The 18,195-nt window shown below is 33.5% G+C and overlaps 1 protein-coding gene across 2 annotated transcripts; it reads left to right on the forward strand.

The window, feature by feature from the left end:
* Positions 1–2,788: 2,788 nt before the first annotated feature.
* Positions 2,789–17,402, forward strand: POU1F1 (POU class 1 homeobox 1). 2 transcript variants are annotated; one of them, XM_068545607.1, is made up of 6 exons: positions 2,789–2,930; positions 5,758–5,907; positions 13,073–13,297; positions 15,370–15,534; positions 16,269–16,329; positions 17,192–17,402. In XM_068545607.1, the coding sequence occupies exons 1-6, from the start codon at positions 2,789–2,791 to the stop codon at positions 17,400–17,402; spliced, it is 954 nt and encodes a 317-aa protein (XP_068401708.1). The 2 variants fall into 2 exon arrangements, with proteins under 2 accessions (XP_068401708.1, XP_068401709.1); XM_068545608.1 differs by having other exon boundaries at positions 5,836–5,907.
* The last annotated feature ends 793 nt before the right edge of the window (positions 17,403–18,195 follow it).

Genomic DNA, 18,195 nt, shown 5'->3' on the forward strand with positions numbered 1-18,195 from the left:
AAACAATGCAATATTATTCAGAGCTAAAAATAAAAGAGCTACCAAACCCTAAAAAGATCTGGGGGAAACTTACATGCATATTACCAAGTGAAAGAAGCCAATGTGAAAAAGCTACATACTGTATGATTCCAACCACATGGCATTCTGGAAAAGGCAAAACTATGGAGACAGTCAAAAGATCAATGGTGCCAGGGGTTAGGAGGAAGGGGAGAATGAATAGGCAGAGCAAGGGGGATTTTTAGAGCAGTGAAACTATCCTGTATGATACTACAATAGTTGATACAGGTCATTAAACCTTTGTTCAAGCAAGTTGAATACACAGGAGTGAACTCTAATGTAAACCGTGGACTTTGGATGATAATGATGTATCATTGCAGTTTCATTAATTGTAACAAATGTATCACTCTGGTGCAGATGTGAGGTGGACCGTGCATATGTGGGAGCAGAGTACATACAGGAACTCTTAGTACTTTCTGCTCAGTTTTGCCGTGAACCTAAAACTGCTCTAAAAAAAAAGTCCTTCGTTTTTAAAGCAATTTAAGAATGTTTTCAAGAACTTTAAAAATATCATAAGGCAAACTCATAATCCCACTTCTAAGAACCCATCATAAGGAGGGATATTCAAAACAATCCTATAGATAAATTGTAAAAATGCATTGTGTAAAAACAACATTTTGGACAAAGAGTTAATTGCATTGTTATTTATAAAAGTGAAAAGCAAAAAGCAATACAAACACCCAACAATAAACGGCTAAATTGTAATAGAGCTATATAGTTCAGTACTATGCAAAAGCAAAACTGTGTACAAAAGCTGATTTAAAAATCTGATAAATTAATAATTTACAGTGCTAAGTAAAGATTATAATGGGAACATCTACTTCCTGGCTTCACACAATTTTAACTGTAACAGTCTGGTTTCCACTTCACAGCACAAATAGTTAAAAATTTTTAAACCATTATTAAGGAAATTATGTCTAAAATTGCAATTTTAGAATTTTAGGTGGCAAATACTGGTGAAGTTCTTTGTTGCTGTTCCAGGCAAGTTTTACAGTGCCCCTCTTTATCATTTGGTTGATGTACTTTACTGACATATTCCAATGACTCAAACTATAGCAAAATTATTAGGGGCAATTTTCAAGTACTATTCTCTCTAAATATCATTTAGTTTATTTTAAAAATTATTTGATGCCCTATAAACTTTTAATTTTCTTAGCAAATCTCTTTATAAAAAAATTCTCTTTATAAACACATCAAAAAAATACTTTTTTGTATATATGAAGTCTGAAAATTACAAGAATTCTGCAAAAGTAAAATAAATACGTTTGATTACCTGTAACCTTCTTCTCTCATTAAAGAAGACAAATGGAGCTTCAAAGAGAATTCAGAAAAGAAAATATGTCATTTTTACAATAAATATTTTCAGGCAATATCTAATGATTTGGGCAACCTTATAACATCTTTTTCCTACAAAATATTAACTGGTTAATGACAAGCGTTCAAATTTCAAGTTTTTGAAAGTGTATTCTCATCAATATCGACATTAAATTTAGCACAAAGCAACCAATTCCAAGGTAAATATTCCATAATATAAAATTTCAAAAATATCTAATGGAGCATAAGTCCTTGCTTATGTCAGTAATATCTATGCCTGTCAGGTTACTTCTGGTCCCTATATTATCCCTAGTATACATAATAAAGACAGTATTGCATTCATTCATTTATATGTAGAGATCATGATCATTGTGAAATCATTATAGTGATAATTATCTTTGAATCAATTGTTTATAGTATATTATTTTTTTCATAGTCTTATAATGTCAATATATTTTGTGTGGAAAGTTTGCACCCAGTGCAGGTTCTGGAGCGGAATGGCAAAGATCAGAGGCTCTGGCACAATCAAGGTTAGTGGGAATGGTACAGATCTCACAAAGATGTGACATTTGCTGACATAACTGTAGAAAGTGACTAGAATAGTGTTGACATCTAGTAAGAGCTCACTAAGTGTATGTTCTTGTTGAATAAATTGAAACAAAGGGAGAGATACTATCACTAATGTTCATCTTCTCTACAAATTACTACAATTTTATTTAATATTTTATCATTTTCTATTTGTGATATAGTAAAAATTCAATTGTTTTTATAGTTTTTCAGAATTATATTGAGTGTGAATCACTAGTTGGCAATATATTCATTCTCACATTTAGTCTTTTATGCTTCTTTCAATTTAAACTTAAAAATTCTGCTTCTTAAAATTATGTAGCGTGTACTTCTCTTGTTTTGTTATTTTTCAGATTTAATGAGGTTATGAAAAAAAAGAAAAAATCTCATATGTATAAATTTATCATTTTGTTAGTAGCAAAAATACACCTAGTGTGTTTCAAATCATTGTAGTGTTATTTCTTTGAGGGACACTTTTTTTTTTTTTTTTTAAGTTCTTGATTCCTTTCTAAAAGGTCTGAATTACTGAAGTTGTCAAATAAAGTTTCATATTTCTCCTTTGCCTTCAGTCTGTACCCAAGAACCAGCTTCCCCTCTTGGGCATGGATTATGTTTGGGTAAGAAGGAAGACTGTCCAGATTGATGAAGCAATACCCCTGGGAAAAGACGATTAACATGTATAAAGGGATTTCCCTGCAGTATAAATACCAGCACGCGCCCTCCCGGTGCTCAGAGCCTCCCTGATGTATATATGCAGGTAGTGAGATTTGAAACGGCCCTTTGAGATGGTGATATAATAAAACTCTGACTTGAGGAGCAGCACTTCTCATTTTTCTGCTCTTTTGTGGGAATGAGTTGCCAACCTTTTACTTCGGCTGATACCTTTATACCTCTGAATTCTGAGTCTTCTGCAACTCTGCCTCTGATAATGCATCACAGCGCTGCCGAGTGCCTACCTGTCTCCAACCACGCCACCAACGTGATGTCCACAGGTACTGACTTCAATAACCGTCTACGTGTGGCTGGGCCTAAAATGTCAGGGTGGACTCTTTGAATCTTGTTAGTTTAGAATCTCATTGCTTCTTTTATTTTCATTGGTGTTAAGTTAAATATTCAGGATATCGAAGAGGTCAAAATGCCTAAGAAAATTTTCAAGAAATATTAGTAAGTGTAGTAATTTCTATTACTGTTGGTTTTATTATGAAAGAGATCTGTTTTCTATATAAGTAAACAGTGAGTCTGAAAACCATTTTTATGTAGACATGTATGGATAAAGAGCAAAGCTAAAGAAATAGTGTAAAATAATTTAAAAGGTGTTATCTCTTTATCTAAGAGATTTATTTGGTTTTTAGATTACGTTTACTACCATGTCTAAAAACAGTCATGCACCTCACAGTAAACACAAGTGAATGATTCCCAATGCCAACAACAATGGGTTTCAAAGAATAAAATAATTAGGTGTTTAAATACACTTACATTTTAAGCATAATTAAAAACTCGGAAATCAAATCAAGAGGCAATATAATATTTAGAGCCCATGGACTGAGTTGAATTTTCTCAAAATTGAGTTCTGAAGAGACTTCAAAGTTTTTATATTTTCTTATATAACTTTCTTAAATGAAAATTAAACTTGAGAATTCAAATATATTGTCTCAAACACAACCAAGCAGATAAGTATATTTTGTTAATGTGTCCATTTTTTATGCAGTAACAAAGTGTTTTGAAGTTGATTTATAAACAGTCTTGAGTTGAGTAAATGTCTTCTGTTTAACAGCACTTTCCACTTGTTTTAAAAGCAATCTAAATATGAACTAAATTTTATACATTTACGAATCAAAATTTGAGTTGATACATTTATATGCTGATTTAAAGTATTTTAGCCTTATCTTTTGTTATAATTAAGCAGCTTTCAAACTTATACGTAAGTTTGGCATTAATCTTCAGCTGAATTTTAAAGTATCTAGAGATCATATGTTTAGACTTTGGGAAAATTATTAATGTAGTGATCTTTTTATCTACTAAACATTCTCAGAATTTAATTTAAAATGTACTAATGAAAATATCCTCAAACATATTTTTTGGAAAATGTAATAAAGTATTTTTATCAAAGAGGTGTGGTATAAATAAATTTAAACAATTATCACATAGCTAATTGTATATTTTACATTATAGGCATTTATATAGGTTGGTGATGAGAAGGATAATGCATTGTTTGCTTAATCTACTGTGTGTGGATAGTATTTGGCTAGAATAAAAGTAAAATTTGGAATTGAGGTTAAAATTAAGCGAGTTTAGGTCAAAACCCTATTTATTTATTTAAAAATAAGTAAATAATGTATAAATAAATAATTTATAAATATTATCTATAGCTAATTCATAAATAATTATAAATAATAATGTATAAATAAATAATTTAAAAATAAATAAATAATGTACTTAGTAAGTTAGCCTACCCTTTTACACTACTTCCCCAAATCAGAAAAACAAAAGGTATTTAAACCTTGGAAGTAAAAAAATTCATAATCAGAAAAGTGACCTAACGTGTTTTAAATAACAATAACATTGATTTTTATAATTTTTCCATCAAATTGTACTCATATACATCTAATTGTCTAAGTAAGGAATTAAAAATAGTGATTATAATGAGCTGAGCACTTAGATATTGAATGCGTTTCATGTTCATTTGTTTAATTTTGGAATGCATAGTAATCACTTTAAAGTGACTTCAGTTCTCTGTGTCAGTTGTAAAATGAAAATTTATGCAGATATTTTAAAGTATTAAAAATTGAGTTATAGTTAGAGAAAATATGTTTTACTTTCTGAAGAAATTTTGTCTTTAATCGGTAGACCATATATTTTCAAAGGATTCTAAATCTATTCTTTATAATATCTCATATTATTCAAGAATATACAATTTTATTTATGAAAATCCACCACTACATTCAGGATATCATGAAAAAAAAGAGAAAATAAAATACATAAGAAAACGTTGGCTAGTGATTTTATTGTCAGTAGTCCATTGTGATTCATGTTTAAAGCTTGATAAAAGTTTAGTAATTCTAATTTATAATACTTTCAACATACACATTAATTCAATGAAACCTATAACTATTTATAAATGAGGTTAAGTTTATATGCTAGGTTCAACCTTTATAAACCTCAAGTTACTCAACAATCAATGAACTTATTTTTTGACCAGCTTCATCATTAGAATTGTTGAATTAATTGTGTGCCTGAAGAAAACCTACAACCTCATGATTTCAACACCAGCCTAAATACATTGTACATTGTCGCAGGCTTTTCATAAGCCTCTGAACTTAGTGGGGTTTTTATTATTATATCCAATAAAAGGCTAGTGACTCTGCCATTTCCTCTTTGATGGAAACAATTTGTTAGGTGAATAAGCAGAAGTAAAGACTGATCGGGAGTTGATTTCTGTATTCATTGCTCCAGAAAAAGACCACTGTATTATACTATGTTATACAAGAATTTTAAGAAACTATCCTCTCGTCAGTTCTTTGCAATGTCTATATTGGGTGGAACCTGCGAGAATTCGGCTACTTCCAATTAGCCAAGTTTCAAACTGGTCAATCACCCCAACACAGAGCACAGGATATAATTAATGAAGGTTCTAGTCCACTTTGATGATTCATGATCTCATTATTTGAGACAAATTTCAACCCCTAGTTTTAACCTACTCATCAGAGAACCGCCCCCAAATGAGAACAAATTATTGGCATATAACTTTAAGAATAGCTTAAACGTGTACTTTTGAAATGAAACGAATGTGTCTTGAATCCTCGTACATTTTCTTACCAGTCCCGTCTATTTTGTCTTTGATCCAAACTCCTAAATGTTTGTGCACATATTTCTTGGTGACAACATTGGGAACCACAGCAACAGGACTTCATTATTCTGTTCCTTCCTGTCATTATGGAAACCAGTCATCGACCTATGGAGTGATGCCAGGTAAGACAAATTGTCTTTACATATAAGATTGAGTTTGGGGACACGTGGATGGATTTCCTGGGTCTGAGGGAATCTTGACCAGAGTATATCATGAATTTCAGATCTCTTAACCTTGGAAATGCTGGTAAAACCACCGCTTATTGAAATGTTCTCTGATCTGTGATGTCTTCAGAGACCATAATAGTTATACCTGATTGCCCCTTCTCTACACACCTCTGAACTGCTATGCTTCTTAACTCTTGTGTTTGCTTTGTATGATTTTTATTTTAATTCTCTACTGCCAAACTGCTCATTGTCACTTGTTTATACCATTAGTGGGCTTGCCTACAGTAATAATAAGGTAGCCGCGAGCCTTATGTGTCTATTTAAATTTAGATGTAAATTAACTAAAATAAGGTCAAATTTAAAATTCAGTTCCTCAGTTGCACTAGCCATATTTCAAGTGCTCAGTAACCTTACGTGGCTACCAAAGCAGATGGACCAACTTATAGAGCATCTTCCTCATCACAATATTTCTCTGGCCATTTGGTCCATAAAGATAAATAAGGCATTGAAGGCTAAGAGTGATTTGCAGCTGCTTTAGCAATAGTTGAGTCTTCGGCAGCCCTGTCTGAGATGCTTCTGAGTCTTAGATGAGACTGAAATAGTTGAAGTTACATATCTTTTTTCCCTTTGGATAAGTAAAGCATCACTAGATCAAGATAAACTACTTGTTTATTGACACTTGCATGAAGATATTGATAGCACATTTCTTAAGGAAAAGAAAATATGACCTAAGAGATCCACTCATTACAAAATATATGACTTAATTTTAGGATATGGCCATAGAAACAATTTTGCTGGGCACAGAAGTTTTTTTGGGTATCCCTTAATCTTTTATATTTATTTCTGCAACAGGGAGAGAAATACTGTGGGTAACAATAAACTACCAAGGATCTATGGGAGAATGTGAGTGTGTGTGTGTGTGTGTGTGTGTGTGTGCACACTTGTGTGATATTGAGAAACTCTGGATAGAGAAATCACATATTAGGGAAATCTTGTGTTTTGTTATCCAGAGTAGGTAATAAAAAATCAAATATGGATTTATGCTTAGACATTTGAAATAAAATTGAACAAAGAATTTAGTTCACCAAACTTTAATTTCTCAGAATTTCTCTGTTTGGCTCAATAAAACATTAAAACTTTAAAATAAAATATTCCAGAACAAATTAGCTTCTTTTACCTTCTATTAGGCAGCATTCTGAATAAACTAGTATCCTCACCTTTATATAAAATGAAAACTGATGTTCTTAATGGTTACCTGTAAATCCTAATGTCTCACTTTAATAAGTAAGAAATAAAGAAAGCCATATTTTTTCTTCCTCTTTGAAAACAGATCATTTATGATTCATATACGTAGTAGTTAATCAGTATTCATGGTGAATGAGAACGGCCCTCGATGATGAACTACTTTCATTATAAAATAGAATAATAAGCATTTAGCCACTAGAGGTGCAGGCAGAATGCCTTCTGTGGCCTCCACCACATTTTGATTATGGAGACTGGAAATAACAAGCTCATGGCCACGTGCTGCCCTTTCTTGGAGGAAAAAGGCCTTGCTCTTCCTTCACAGTAAGTCCCAGGAACCCCTGTACAACTATAGGCTCCCTCTATACCCAGCAAGTGGCAGGAATGGATTGAGGTTGGCACAAAGATAAAACCAGCCACAGACCAAATACTTTTAGACGGTTTTTGCTACCACCTCCCTCTCACCAGATCTAGGCCAGTGTCTGCGGAGTTCACAGCTGACCTGAGAAATCTAACACCCTTCCAATTTCCAGGATTGGAGAGAACAGGCCCAGGTTCACACTGGGAGTCCACAGGCAGCTCAGATTGTGCTGGTACAAGTTTCCCTGGAAGGCTCAGCAAACTCTCTTCCTCATTAAAAGCTGAAAAGGAGAGACCCCTGGAAAAGCCCTTTAAAATGATTCAAAGCCTGGGTTAGTGACAATCACGAGAAAAATTGCCCTAAGATTTGGAGGTATTGCTGTGGTCTTAAACCAAAATTAAATATATTTTGTCACTGAAAGAAAAATTCACCATAGCAAGCATAGAGATTATATTCGAATATTTTTTGAGAGGGATATCATTAAAATGTGGTGTGCTTTATAATTTGTTACAATGTCACTATTTTGACATATATTTGGTAATTAGCCTTTGCATCATGGCCGATTAAATCTCAGAGAATCTGAACCTTTCTGCCGTCATCCCCATAGAAGCTACACCAATTGAGTTGTAAAACACAAGAATTCAGAAGTATTCAGGAATTCAGAAAAGGTATAAAAAACACAAGAGAAACCTGGCAATGTCATCTGAATTTTCTGAGAAGTCTCAAGGCGTTCATCAAATCAGCTGCTTCCACACGATCCACAGAAGCGTCTAATCATCAACAACAAAGACAGATTCATTGTCACATACTCCATATAAAAGTGAAGCCGCAGAAAGAACAATATTTCAAAGGGTGTGAAATTGGCTTTATTTGAATATGGTTATTTTGTCACTGTACTCTGCTGCTTACATTTAGTTTGAGCATTTCATTAAATTAATAACCCATCAGAAGACAAGAGCTATAGCTAAATATTTTGTTAAGGTTGGTAGGGAGGACTCTAATGATCAGATGTATCCCCTGTGCTTCATAGCCCAGGTGTGGGCATACCAAAGAGAATGACTGATTGGATGAAATGGATTAGCCACACCAGGAGCTAATGACAAACCTTGCTCAAGTCAGCATCTCCAAGTGTCAGTCTCTTCATATCCAAGGTACAGTGGGTACCGCAGGTCTATCAGAGTTGAGTTGTGGCAACTTTGTACCAACTCAACCTGGCTTTCTCCTTGATCTTCTCTTCGGATACATTCTCAGTTAAATTTCTTCTTCTGTCTCCTTTCTCCTGAGAACTTAGATAATTCAACAGCCTACAGTATAGATAATAGGAAACAGGGAATTATAAATGCTATTCAAAAATCTCTTCTGGAAAAACACAAAATAAAGCAAAATAACAACAAAAACCCTTCAAAACTCTGATTCCTGGGTATCTGACATTGTGTCTGTTCTCCAGTTTCTAAAGCTGGGTCAAAGTTAGAAAACAAGCTTAATGAGCTGCGTACTTTGTCCACTGTCCTGTGGAAACTGGGCAAATCAGCTACATGGTAATGATTGCTAAATCCAGCAAGGTTATGACATAATGGCCACCCAAGATGTGCTGTAAGAGTCCTTGCTTAAAAATTAATTTTATCAGGAAAGCAAAATAGCTGATATTGGGGAATTAATCAAGAAGATGGATGTTCTTTTCTCATGAGAAGTGGATAATAAGAGAAAAGATTAGTATGGCTGCAAGTGCCCTTTCCACCTGGGCTAAGGCAAAGGGTAACAGAAATCTGTTTGACAGTGACATAGAGAAATAGTCTACTTTGGAGCCCATCTCTTCATTCTTAAGTTGTCTTCTTTTTTTTTTTTTCTGTTTCATTTTTGTCTTTTTTTGTTTTATTTAGTCTTACTTTTCCCTAACTTATTCTGGTTGTGTTGACACTAAGGGAAGGAGTAATTCTGACCATCTTTTGCCTCTGGATCATGAAAGGACTTTCAGTAGCACTGACACTATGTATTTTCCCTAAATTTTGTAGCCTCTGTCTCAACTACACAACTCGGTGATTGTAAAGCAGCCACAGGCAATATTTAAACAAACAGGCATGCCTGTGCGCCAAATCAACGTAATTTATAAAACCAGGCAGAGGACCCTGTTGTACATGAATAGGATGTACAAATGCACAAAAGAGAAAAAAAATCACAATTCGAATTTATGATTTGTTTCACGTTGTCATGCATGAGGACAAAAAAAAAAAAAAAAAGAAATGGAAATATTCAAATGCACTTTGCTGTGCATGTCTACAGCAAGGTGGGAGTATTTTACTGTGTCCCTCTGCTTCCCCTGTTTGTTCTTTTAAAGCTTCATAACCTCAGAGATGTTGTCAGTTAGCATCTGGCTGAGCCACATGATGCAGAAGAGCCCCCTGCCCTGTATCACAGAACCTTGAGCCAGGTCCCCGCAAGGCAAGACCATGGCCTCCCCATCACCTGCTTTAAAAGACTCACCTCTGTTCCTCTCCCTCCTCCGCCACCCAGAAGTACATGCAGAGCAGTTCAGAAAGGCTGTGGTGGATTAATCTGCAGTGTGAAAATACATCTTGGGCTGTAAAGAATGTACAAACACTTCCAAGCTATTTAGGTGTGCGCTTGTTCTAGGCTTATAGACAATTTTGCTTTAGCAATGTTTTGGAAATTGTTCATGAAACTTCTGCTGGACACGACTCACTGCATCTTATTCTCCTCCTCCTCAACCTGACTTTTCAATAATCCAGGCTTTAGAAAAAAATTTTAAATATCTTGTCATGTATACCATACCAATCACTCCCCATTTTCCCCCAAATATAGGATCATATGATAGAAACCACAGGTTGTTTGGCTGTGCTTGTGACTATCATGAATTTCTGTTTAAGGTTAGTTCCAGGAAAACCGTGTCCTTGCAGATAATTGTGGATACTTTCAATTAATGAAAAATAAAAGCATGTCACACATTGTGCTTTCCTTTTTCCTCTGGATGCCAGACTTTTGAACATGGTATTTCCTGTGTACTTTTTATGGACTCATGTTCAAATTTATTTGCTAAATGTGCATTTCTCCAGAGTATTTATAATGTATAAACTAGCTTTAAAATTTTCCAGAAATAGAGATGGCACACTTCCAATATTTGATTAAATAAATATAATACTTTTGTCTGAAAGCGTTTGTTTAATGTAGCCAAATATGTTTAAGATGCAGAAATCTTTAAAGTCATTTGATTTCCCTGAGTGCAGACTACCTGAAAAATGAACTGATTATTTTGATTTGGTTTACTGCAATGTTCATTGGACTTCACTTCTAGTTTCAACTGTGTAGTGAATTCATCATAGCACCCAAGGAGAGTTATTTAACTTGTTTTTATTCAAATTTTAAATTGTAGGTAAAAAATACATATCTTTTCTACTTCATTTGTTTATATAAGGATAAGAAGATGACAAATGTAAAATGAACACAGCACGGAGATTTGTAGCAGTGCGACTATTATCAGCAAGAAAAATTGAAAAGAGTGATCAAGATTGCTAACAAATTCAGACCTTTCTGCATCTCATGTAAACGATATGCAACAAATTACTTATGTGAAATAAAAATAATTTGACACAGATTACATGAGTTATCCAAAGTGCCTTAAAATACATTAAATATGCAAAATAAAACAGCAGCCTGATTTGTCTCTCTGTTTTTACCGTTTCTCAGAGTATTTAATCATTAAGTGTATTAAGTGGCATTTGCTCTTTCTGAATGATGAAAGAAGTGAAGAGTTTTTCATATGTGTAAGATTCAACTCTGAAAGCAAAGCAAAAGAAGTCTTGAGATGAATATTAAGTAAATGTTAAAATAAAAGTGATCAGTTTTCTTTTTTATATATTAGTCTTTTCTTTTACTTCAACTAGCAGAAATCTAAAACTAATAGAAAGCTAAAAATGAACCCCAAAGGTAATAAACATTAACAAATTGAGTTATGTAATAAATTAAAAATTGATATTTAAAAAAAAATGAAACTGGATAATTTTGATTTTTAGAAGTAACATTAATTGCTCTAGACAGGAATAGTTTCTTTTGTATATTTTTTACATCTGTGAAACGGCTAAATTTATTTTATGCTACTTTGTTTAATTTCTCACTTGTATGTGTATTTTGCTTCAGAAAAGTAATATAGTCTACTGGATAGGAGTACACTATATATATAAAATACATATTCTCATGTAAATAATATAAGCCAACAATTTGCTGACTTACACTATTCTTTGCTCATTACGTGTTGATATATTAATGTAAGCTTTATATATTCTGGGAAAATACACTATTACTCATGTCTGACTTGTGAATGTATTTATAGAGAAATTATAGGTAGCATAAACTCGATGTATTTTTTCAGTAAGTTTCTAAGAATGATTACTGCAGGTAGTCTGTAGTTATTTATTTTTAGTGTAAATACTTATTTGTACTCACAAGAAAGATTATTAATTATTGCATATTTTATTTACATCAAAATGTCTTGGTTATACAGGTGTCATTTAATATAAATTAAAGTTAAACCTCTATGAATAAAAATGTAAAGTACTGATGAAGAAAACAGAAATAAAATGTGTGGGAATTTGGCTTATACCATCCTCTCACCCACACTCCACGACTGAGGCAGACTCTTCTTTCCAAATGAAGAATGAAATCTAGAAGCAATTAAAAAATTAAATCTTTTAGTTTTTTGTGATGTATTTAACTCACTAAATGGATTCAATGCTTCATCATTTATGGGTGATTACCTATCATATCTAGAACTGCACCCTTCCTTGCCACTTATTTTTGCTTCCTAAATAATTGTCAGGAAGTGATTCCATTATATTTTATACTTTTCAAGAACTCTTGTTGCTGACTTTTTAACGGAACTTCAAAAATTACTTTTTGTTAATGTCTGTCGCTTGTTAACGTCGAATCTATTTAAACATATTAATGTATTTTGTGTTCTCATAATTTTCTTTTTACCTGCCTTTACTAAGTTAAGCATTTACTGAAAAAACAGTGGGGTTTCTTAATAATGTAAAATCAATTTTTCAGTCCTATGAAAACTTCCCAGCATAGCCCTTAACCACGTGGCTTGATTATAACAAACATCATAGATTATTTGTTCAAAGAATTAAGAAAACAGAGATGAATATGTACATTCTGGTTAAAGTTGAACCTCAGATTCCCAGGAATAGATGTCTTTTAAGAGAAAAAAATGATGGAAAACTCACACTTCTGTGAAATTTGCTTATTTCTATTTTAATTATTTGTAAGTCCCTGCTTCTTTCCTTTGGCTTTGCATTATCTTCGTTTTTGCTGCTCCCAGGAAGGTGGAAAATAAATCATTGCATTTATACTAAGCTACTCTTCTATTTCAGAAGACTGAATGTCAGGTAACCTTTCAGAATTGAGACTGGCTGTCACAGAATAATCTTATGGGCCAAACTCTTGCATGTATAGAAATGGGGGATAATTACAAACGGTCCTTTCCTTTTCTTGCTGTTACAGGGAGCTTAGCCCCTTGTCTTTATAAGTTTCCCGACCACACCTTGAGTCATGGCTTTCCTCCCATGCACCAGCCTCTCCTGGCAGAGGACCTCACAGCCGCTGATTTCAAGCAGGAGCTCAGGCGGAAAAGCAAGTTGGCTGAAGAGCCAATAGACATGGATTCTCCAGAAATCCGAGAACTTGAAAAGTTTGCCAATGAATTTAAAGTGAGAAGAATTAAACTAGGTATGTGCTTGTTATGAGCAGTGGGGCACACAACCTGCTCTGCAAATTCTTACTCTGTTACTGTTCAGTCTCTGACACTCTGCTCAAAAGTCCAAGACAGTTCTCATTCTACATCTCTACTGTGGATGTAAGTTACTCGAATGATGACAAACCTTCAAAAACCTTCATTTCCCTGTAAATTCTTAGTAGCCAAAATACATAGATTTCTAAATTAATGGTACTCTTTTTCAGAGATAAGTTTTGAAGTGCCTTTTTTACCTATATTTTATTTGAAGAGATACCTTTGTATGATTCAAAGGCTAAAAAAGTATAAGTGAAATATACCCCTTCTGCTTGTTTTTCCTGTTTATCAGTGTTATGTGGCCTTCCAGAGATATTTTATGCATATACATACAAGCAGATACATATATTTCTTCATACAGATTTTTTTTTCACTTAACTATTTGTTTTGGAGAGCTTTCAATATTAGTTTTTTAGAGAGCTTTCTGTAATGCATCTGCCAATTTCCATTTTATGAATATACTACCAGTCTCCTGCTGATGGAATTTATATGGCCTTCAATCTTATGCTACTGAAAACAATACCACAATAATTAACTTCATAAATGTCATTTTGCACCTATATAAATACATGTGAAGGGAAAGTGTTAAAAGCAAAATTGCTTGATCAAAGAGTATGTGTGTTTGTAATCTCGATAGATGTCAAATTGGTCTCTGTGGAAGTTGTACCAAATTTTACTACCACCATGGGATGGGTGTCTCTTTTGCCACCCTTCAGAATATGAGCTCCACGAAGGCAGGAGTTTTTTGTACTTTGTTTTTTGTTTATTTATTTCTTTTTTGTTTTCTCCTTAGGGGCATATCCTCAGCACTTAGAACAGTGACTGGCACATAGAATAAAAAAATAGTTGTTGAAGGAAAAAGATGCTATTAAATCTTTTGGATCTTTGCAAATCAGATAGGTCAAAGTGGTGCCTCGTGGTAGTTTCATTTTAAATTTCTCTTATTATGAGTGAAGAGTGAAATGTTCTTTCATGTGTTTGACAGTCATTTGTAATTCCTTTTCTGTGAACTGTCTGTTCATAGCCTTTGCTCACTTTCTATTGAAAAGTGTTTTTAATGTAAATAACCATAATAATTAACCTTGATTTTAATGCATGAAATGTATTTTTTAATGGATTGAAATGATGGTGCAAACTTTTGCATTTGTGAAATGAGCCACTGGTAATTTTTAACGATATTTATTGATGGGCATCATATGTAATCATTTTATGCATACAGGTATATAGCCTTAGGCCCTGAATTAATATGTAGTAACTATTTGTCATAAACACAGCAATAGGCATCTTTATAACATTCATTTTCAATTTGCTATTTATATTGCTGTGAATGTTTCAAGTTCTATATTGATGGCTTATATCAACTTGTATTCTAAAAATGTTTGAGACAATCTATGAGAACTTTTTTGCCTGGAGATAGAAGCATTACTGAATGATATCATAAATATGCTTGGAGGTATACATAAAATATTGTGTGATCAAAGTCTCATAATAAACATGTTTTTAGGGAAAGTAAACACAATTCTTAGTTTTAGGGAAAGTAAACACAAGTCTTAGTTTTATCTTCAACATGTTGAATTTTTCACTCTTAAAGTTGAGATAGAAATATTTATGATATATCACCATGTATTTTATGCATTATATTTAATATACTATAGATTTTGAGTATATATCATCAGATGTTTAATAATAATGATTAAGAGAGAATTTTTAAATGTCTTCTAAAGTGTTTATGACACATCTAACCAATCTGGCTAAATATTATGAATGGCAGATGTTCCTACCTGAATTCTTTTGACTTCTAAAAAAGTAATTTATTAACTAGAAGGAATTTTTTTTTGAAATACTGAACAATTCTACACTGAACCTTACTGTTATTCTAAGTTGCCAACAAATATATGGTTAAAAGTGGTAATTAATAGTTGACAAAGATACACAAATTTGTACAATAATGGACCAAAATGAATGTTTCTTGAAAAAACTGAAGTTAATGGCCTTTGTTGTTTTTTCACAGGATACACCCAAACAAATGTTGGGGAAGCCCTGGCAGCTGTGCATGGCTCTGAATTCAGTCAAACAACTATCTGCCGATTTGAAAACTTGCAGCTCAGCTTCAAAAATGCATGCAAACTGAAAGCAATATTATCCAAATGGCTGGAGGAAGCCGAGCAAGTAGGAGGTACAAAAGTTGTTTCTGGAGACTCAGTGATGTTCTAACCTGAAAACAATGCCTTCCCTTGGTTGGATTAATGCTAAAGTGAGAGGCTTGAAGTTTGGTTTGGGTTTGCTTTTTCTCTTTGATGTGAAAAATAAATATCTTGTTTCATCACACTAAAAAAAGCAAGGCCAGTGCGAGTATAGAAATAAGTTCACTGAGAATGTAAATTGTGAGAGAATAAACTGTATAAGGAAAGCCTCTAGACAATATGGCATAGGTGTGAAGTGGTAAAATGATTCTTTTTAACACATCCAGATTGTTTTGCCTCTGGGCTATATACTGTAGTAATTATACATGAATCATTTTTATAACCTAATATAAGTGTAGCCAGAGCAGTTGCACACACAAGCAATTGCTAGATGAGCAATTTATTGTGATAAAATTATATTAATTATATTAATGTCAAGGCTGGATAAAGAGCAAGGTTTGAGAGCATTCAGAGCAAGTGTTCCAACTAAAAGTAGGGATAGGATTTAAAGACAATTGTTTTCACAAAGTTAATATTTATTTCTGTGTTAACATTTTAATCTAGGGCTTGTAATCTAAAATGATGTAGATCGCAAAACTTTAAAACAAAAATGTATGGTAATTTTATTTTGCATTGTTTTATAAAGAAAATTTTAAATCCAAATCTGATAGTTAAAATAAAAAGACTTACTTTGTTTTTGGAATTATTCATCTTTTCCCCATCACAGCATTATACAATGAGAAAGTGGGTGCAAATGAAAGAAAAAGGAAACGGAGAACAACTATCAGGTATACTTTTGAGATATTAAGAGTTACTGGAGAAGAAAAAGATATTTTACAAATGGAATGAGCATTTAAGCATAATATAGGTTCAATATAACATAAAAATGAATAGAGTCAATTGAGAAAATAAGATAGGTGAAAAAGCATAACATTTAATAAATTACTGGTGAGATAGAGCTGGAAATTTAAAATTTCATGGAAAAATATGTATTGTTTGATTCAAGAACAGTTTTACTCTGCAAGTTTTGGATAAAACAGAAACTGGACAATCACTTCTAAACAGAGTGACCGTTTCTATTGTCCTTTTAGACATCAGTCTTGCTCTGGCAGTATGGTATCTATGTTATTACAAATAACAAAACTAGTCATCAGTATTTTAGCTGCATAAAGTTCAAGGTAACTCCTTGCATTTCAAGCCAGAAAGATTGTTCATTGATCTTTTTGTAATTTCCATGAGGCTCACAGAGGAATTGCTAAAATACAGTTTTTGTTTTAGTGGGTTCATTTCATTTATTGTAAATAAATGATTTCTGGGAGACATTTAGAAATGCCCACAGAATTATTTCCTTCTCAGTAAGTCAGTGCCCTCTTGTGGCACAAAGTGGGATAAACAGAATGTCTGGGTCCCCCTACTTATTTCTTCCTGTGACTCTGGTATAGGTAGCCTACGGAAGACTAGCAAGCATCCAAATGATCAACAAACTGCACATTTATCTTTGTTGAAGAGCTTTGAAGGTGTTTTCGGAGTCTTTAAATTTCCTTTTTATGTTAATATTTAGAAAATTCAGCCTAACAATTTTGATCTGCCGAAAACATCCCTAAAAATATACTATCTCCCTTTCTCTCCTGTCAACTCCCCACCTCCCAGTATTGCTGCTAAAGACGCTCTGGAGAGACACTTTGGAGAACAGAATAAACCTTCCTCTCAAGAGATCTTGCGGATGGCTGAAGAACTGAACCTGGAGAAAGAAGTAGTGAGGGTTTGGTTTTGCAACCGAAGGCAGAGAGAAAAACGGGTGAAAACAAGTCTGAATCAGAGTTTATTTACTATTTCTAAGGAGCATCTTGAATGCAGATAAGATTTCCTGTTGTGTAATAGCCAGTTTTTCTATTTTTCATTCCTTTCTCTTCTTCAGCCAAACTAAAAATTCGTTTTTTGGTTAGCTTCAAAAAAATCATATCAGTAACTTTTGCAGAAGCTTTTCTTTTCTACTTTAAAAATAAACACGACAATTTAAATTACATTGATGAATTATTCTCAGAAGCCACATTGTACTTTTTAAGCCAGAGACTAATAGGAATAAAACAGTGATTCTCTCTCTCAATATATCTCTCCCTCTCTCTTTATACACACACACACACACACACACACACACACACACACACACACACACACACACAAACACACAGGGGAGTGGTCTTTTAGTTTAAAGGTTCCTTTTCCAAAGGCTGTGTATCTGCTTTTTAATATTTTAGTCAGTAATGTCATGTAAAGAATATCACCAGAGAAGATCCAATTAGAAAATTCCTTAACTGATGTCCTGCTTACCATCAGCTCTAATAGTTTGTTTGAACTAAACTTTTTTTTTTTATAAAGTTATTTTATTATTTATTTATTTATTTTTGGCTGCATTGGGTCTTTGTTGCTGTGTGCGGGCTTTCTCTAGTTAGGTGAGCGGGCTTCTCGTTGCAGTGGTTTCACTTGTTGCAGAGCACGGGCTCTAGGTGCACAGGCTTCAGTAGTTGTGGCATGTGGGCTAGGTAGTTGTGGCTCGCAGGCTCTAGAGCGTAGGCTCAGTAGTTGTGGCGCACGGGCTTAGTTGCTCCGCGGCATGTGGGATCTTCCCGGACCAGGGCTCGAACCCGTGTCTC

This window comes from Eschrichtius robustus, chromosome 6, assembly GCF_028021215.1.
Source record: "Eschrichtius robustus isolate mEscRob2 chromosome 6, mEscRob2.pri, whole genome shotgun sequence".
NCBI lineage: Eukaryota > Metazoa > Chordata > Mammalia > Artiodactyla > Eschrichtiidae > Eschrichtius > Eschrichtius robustus.

Excerpts from the sequence above, each read along its gene's own strand:
- POU1F1 (XM_068545607.1), top strand. The coding sequence starts at position 2,789 with ATGAGTTGCCAACCTTTTACTTCGGCTGATACCTTTATACCTCTGAAT. Across the intron at positions 13,298-15,369 it reads AGTGAGAAGAATTAAACTAG|GATACACCCAAACAAATGTT; the intron begins GTATGTGCTTGT and ends GTTTTTTCACAG. Across the intron at positions 16,330-17,191 it reads AAACGGAGAACAACTATCAG|TATTGCTGCTAAAGACGCTC; the intron begins GTATACTTTTGA and ends CCCACCTCCCAG.